We start from the raw sequence: 5178 nt of genomic DNA on the forward strand, positions 1-5178 counted from the left end.
AACAAATCTTATTTAGTTTTGTAATGGAAGGAGATTCTGACACTGTACATCAGCATCACAAAAAGATCAATACTGCACGATCCCATTTATATGAGGTACAGGCAGTGGTGAAACTGTAGACTCAGAATGTAGAATGATGTTTGGCAAGACCTGGGAAGAAGAAGCTTTGGGGAGTTGTTTTTTGTGTATAGAGTTTTGGATTTAGAAGATGAAGATTTCCGAAGATTAGAACAGTGTTAAAGCTCTTAATGGCAGTGAATAGTGCAGTGCTCAAGAAACAAGAGAAAATCCAAGTGAATTGAAAAGACAAAAGAACCATGAAAAAATTGCAAGGGAATGAAAATGAAATGTCACATTTAAAATGCATGTGCAGCAATCTAATATCATGTTGCAGAATTCTTTTGTTTGGCTTTCGGGAAACTCCATTCTCAGTAATTTGTGAGCACACTCTTCAAAATCTAAACTTGACTGAATTGCAAGATATATTGTACGACGGAATGAGACAAGATTAATTTCTGTTTTGTCATGAATGGTCACTTTTTGTCCTTCTTCATCTTCTTCTCCTTCTTCCTCCTCTTCTTCACTGCTTCCTGCATCTTGGTCTGTGTTTGAGTCACTGTCTCCTTCATCTAGAATTTCCTTCTTAATAGCTCTGTACTTTTCTTCATTCTCCATAAAATTAGGATCCATCTTGAAAACATTAAGAACATCCTCTGGATTATAGTCGTCCTCCAGAGGGAGCATGTGGGTGAACTGGTCATCCTCTTCCACTAAGTCCAGTCCATCTAGTATAACAGGGTGGTCCTTGAACCCATCCTTCCGTACAGAAAACATCACTTCAATCATACACTGAACTCTTTTGTCAATCTCAGACTCATGCAGAATGTTTCGAAGGTGTTCAAATATAGCATTGATTCCTCTTGGTGACACTTGTGTTAACTTGAGGCCACATTCCTTGAGAAAACCAATTGCTACTTCAACACTATCATCTGTTGGTCTTTCAAGCAGCAAAGTAAGCATTCCCAAGCATAAAACTTCATGTGCCACATTTTGGTTAATAAGATGTGCCACAAACTTTGAAGCAGTCAGGCAAAGTTGCTTGTCATTTCTTCGATAGCCTTTTCAGAAATTAAGAATTAACCTCTTGACGATTAATTCTCCAATCTGTGGAAATTTTGAGTTGATAATTGCCACTAATGCTGCATAAACATGGGTGAAGATAGGAGAAGCACTCTGTGCTTGCAAAACAGACCTAGACAGCAGTCCTCTTCCTCTAACTATATTTTCTTGAAGAAGCTCTTGAATAATAATACTTATATTGGAAATGTTGACTTTGTTGATAAGACCATTGATTGACTTCTTTAGGGCCTCCCAGCTCATCCTCTGGTAAGCTAAGCTGTTTTTATCTGTAATCTGCTCCTGCATCATCCTCAGCTTTGCAAGAGGAATATACGCTCCACCAGTGCAAGTGAGGAGAGGATCCAGCTCATCTTTCTTCTTCTTTGTAGCAGGTTCATCTTGAGCAGAGGAACTCTGAGTGACGGAGGGCTCTGGGCTTCTTCTCCCAGGAGCTGGGGATCTCCGGGACCTTTTCCGATCTGTCCGATCTGTGTCTCTTTCTTTGCGTTTTTCTCGCTCCCTGCTTCATGACTCCGTGCTATCATCGTTAAGAACGTCCTCTTCTTGAACGCTCATGGTCTGACCTGTTATAGTCAAAGTAGTCTCTATCCCGGGGGGATCTTTCTTGTTCTGCATATCTGTCTTCTGGAGAGGAGGACCTCTGATATGAATTATAGTTGTCCCTTCTGTCATGACCAGATGAGTATTTTATCTGTGCTACACTACTTTTCATTTTGTAGCCTGCTGGTCCAATAAATCAAAGATTCTTCAAGTCGGTCCAAACAACAAGTGACCAATGGGCTGAATTCCTTGACAGTTTACTTTTTCTATCTGCAAACATCACCTAGAGCTCCACCGCGGCACCATTACACCGGATTGCTGTGCTCAACAAAGAACATATGAGAAATTTTTTGGCTTACTTGCTGGACGATTTTGCATGCTAAAAAAAGAATACATGGAATCCTTTGAAAGTATATTCAAAGAACAGTATGATACCATCCATCGCTTGGAAACAAACAAATTGAGAAATGTTGCTAAGATGTTTGCTCACTTTTTATACACTGATTCACTTCCATGGAGTGTTCTTGAATGTATAAAACTGAGTGAAGAAACCACCACATCATCCAGTAGAATTTTTGTCAAAATAGTTTTCCAAGAACTGTGTGAATACATGGGTCTTCCCAAACTTAATGCAAGATTAAAGGATGAAACCCTACAGCCATTCTTTGAAGGGTTGTTACCCCGAGATAATCCAAGAAACACTCGATTTGCCATCAACTTCTTTACTTCTATAGGTCTCGGAGGTTTAACGGATGAATTGCGTGAGCATCTCAAAAACACACCGAAAGTCATAGTGGCTCAGAAACCAGATGTTGAACCAAATAAGTCCTCCCTGTCGTCTTCGTCATCAGCATCCTCCTCGTCGGAGTCCGACTCCTCTGACTCTGACTCTGACTCTGACTCTGACAGCAGTGATAGCAGTTCAGGGTCCTCCAGTGAGGAGAGCGATTCTTCATCCTCCGGGAGTCACAGCTCGGCCTCAGCTAAAGACATAAGAAAGAAAGGACAAGGGAAGACCAGAAGAAAAGAAGTAAATAAATTGATCAGGAGCCAACATCCAAATGACAGGAAGCAAGAAGAAGGAAGACAAGGACAAAGGCACCAAGAAACAAGGTCTGAGAGAGAAAGAAGATCAGAAAAACACAGAGATCAAAATTCAAGAGATCCAAATTGGAGAGATCCCATAACAAAGTACACATCAGACAGAGGTGTTCCTCCCGAACGAAATAGTTATGGTAGAAATGGGAATGACAGAGACCAAGAAATGCATATGGATTTGGAAAAGAGGCATAGTGATCCCAAAAAGAAGAGAGGAGAGAGGAGAAATTATGTTTCCGAAAGTGAAAAACACAGACACCAAAATAAGGATAGTGAACATTTCAGAAGAAAAGATAGATCAAAGTCAAGGGAAAAGAATAAAAAAACACTCAGTTTCTAGAAGTGATGAAGATAGGTATCAAAATGGTGCTGAAAGACAATGGGAAAAATCTAGCAGATACTCTGAACATTCCAGAGAATCCAGGAAAAATCAGGAACGGCGGAGAGAGAAGTCTCCAACGAAACAAAAATAATTCTACAGAATTATATAAACTGAACATGCCTTATATTCAATTGAAAAGAAGTATTTTTACATTGATTGACAAACTTTATACAGAATTCTTATACAAAGTACTAGTTTGTAAATTTTAAGAATTTTTTTTCATTTCAACATGTTTTATAGTTTATACATCTCAAGGCCTTTTACTTAAAATTATTTGGAGAGAAAACTTTCAACTGAAAGGGGCTGTAAATCTTGCTTCTATTTTGTGAATAAAATGATCCAATGGTAAAAAAAAAATAAAATAAAATGCATGTGCAAAGCATAAAGTTAAACATGGAGTCAGTCAAAAAAGTTGTCAATGATGGAAGACAGAGAAAATAGTCAAATATTAAATAATATTACATTATGTACCATAAGTGTCCTTTGAAATAAAAAATTTGAAAGAGAAGCATTTTCAATCTATTCAGTGGGCAATTATAAATATTATAGATATTTATATATAATATAATATTTATAAATATGATAAATATTCTACTGTGATCTGATGAAAAAGTATGAATTATGCATTTAGGTATTGTGATGGCTCAGTAAATGGTCAGCTTACATAACTATGATGAGAGAGGGTAAAGGGAAATGGTAATAATGTCACCTTTGTGTGGGACTTACTGTGTGTTAGATATAATGGTATGTGCTTTATACATGTTGACAGATTTGATTTTCAGACCAAAACTAATCTTCAAAACAACTGTGTTAGGGCTCTCCAGAGAACTAGAACCTGTAGGAAATATACATCAAGAATAAGATGCATTTCAAGGAATTGAGTCATGTGACTATGGAGACTAGCTACTTCCACAATCATCACTCTGCTACGAGACCCAGAAGAGGTGGTGGTGTTAATTACGGTCTGAAGGCCTGTGGATAAGGAATTCTGATCACATAAGCCCAAGTCAAAATACAGGAGAAGGTCAACATCCTCACTGAGGCAGTCAGGCAGATTTGATAACTCACCCTTCCTCTGCCTTTTTATTCTACCCATCAATGGGTAAACTGATGTCAAATTGTTAAATCAACAACAGGAGTCACTGTGTACTTACATCTCATGTGGGATCTGTCCTTAATGTGTTGTCCAATGTGAAGTAATGCTATAACTAGTACTGAAACAGTATTTTGTGTTTCTGTGTGGGTGCAAACTGATGAAATCTTTACTTAGCATATACTGAATCGATCTTCTGTATATAAAAATAATTGAAAATGAAAAAAAAAACTGGTGTTAAATTGGAAATTGCATAGAAAATTAATCAATTTTAAAAAAATAACATGTAGGATCTCTGTCTTTAATGTGCTGTACACTGTTATTTCATGCTATAACTAGTACTCCAACAGTATTTTTCACTTGGTGCTGCTATGTGAGGGCAAACTGTTGAAATCTTTACCTAATATATACTAAACTGATCTTCTGTATATAAAGAGAATTGAAAATGAGTCTTGATGTGAATGGAAGGGGAGAGAGAGTGGGAAAGGGGAGGGTTGTGGGTGGGAGGGAAGTTATGGGGGGGAAGCCATTGTAATCCATAAGCTGTACTTTGGAAATTTATTTTCATTAAATAAAAGTTAAAAAAAATAAACTGATGTTGTAAAATGGTTCAAAAGTTAATTCTTTCAAGAAAACTCTCACTGAACACTTAGAAACAGTATTTAATCATATATCTGGGAATCTTGTGGACAGCTGACTTGACATATAAAAGGAGTCAGCACAATAATATTGACTGGATTAAGGACATTCAGTGGGGAAAGCTTGAGTTTGCACCTACCTCCATTACGAATCCTCCTGATTAGACACACACAAGAACTACATGCGGGCAAGATGTTTTTTTTGTTTCCCCTATGTTTTTTTCTAATTATTTGATGGCTTCAAATCTTAGGTTTGGATCCTTTATTCATTATGAGTTGATTTTTGT

General features: G+C 37.4%; 1 protein-coding gene and 1 pseudogene across 1 annotated transcript; one reads left to right on the forward strand and one right to left on the reverse strand.

Moving 5' to 3' along the window:
• Positions 1-270: 270 nt before the first annotated feature.
• LOC133756677 (pre-mRNA-splicing factor CWC22 homolog) lies at positions 271-1990 on the reverse strand (annotated as a pseudogene).
• Positions 1916-3490, forward strand: LOC133756678 (pre-mRNA-splicing factor CWC22 homolog). The gene is given in 3 exon segments (XM_062187278.1): positions 1916-1919; positions 1968-3091; positions 3093-3490. Coding segments are annotated over 3 exon segments (1287 nt in total). The 3' UTR covers positions 3252-3490.
• The last annotated feature ends 1688 nt before the right edge of the window (positions 3491-5178 follow it).

This window comes from Lepus europaeus, chromosome 3 (assembly GCF_033115175.1).
Source record: "Lepus europaeus isolate LE1 chromosome 3, mLepTim1.pri, whole genome shotgun sequence".
NCBI classification, from domain to species: domain Eukaryota; kingdom Metazoa; phylum Chordata; class Mammalia; order Lagomorpha; family Leporidae; genus Lepus; species Lepus europaeus.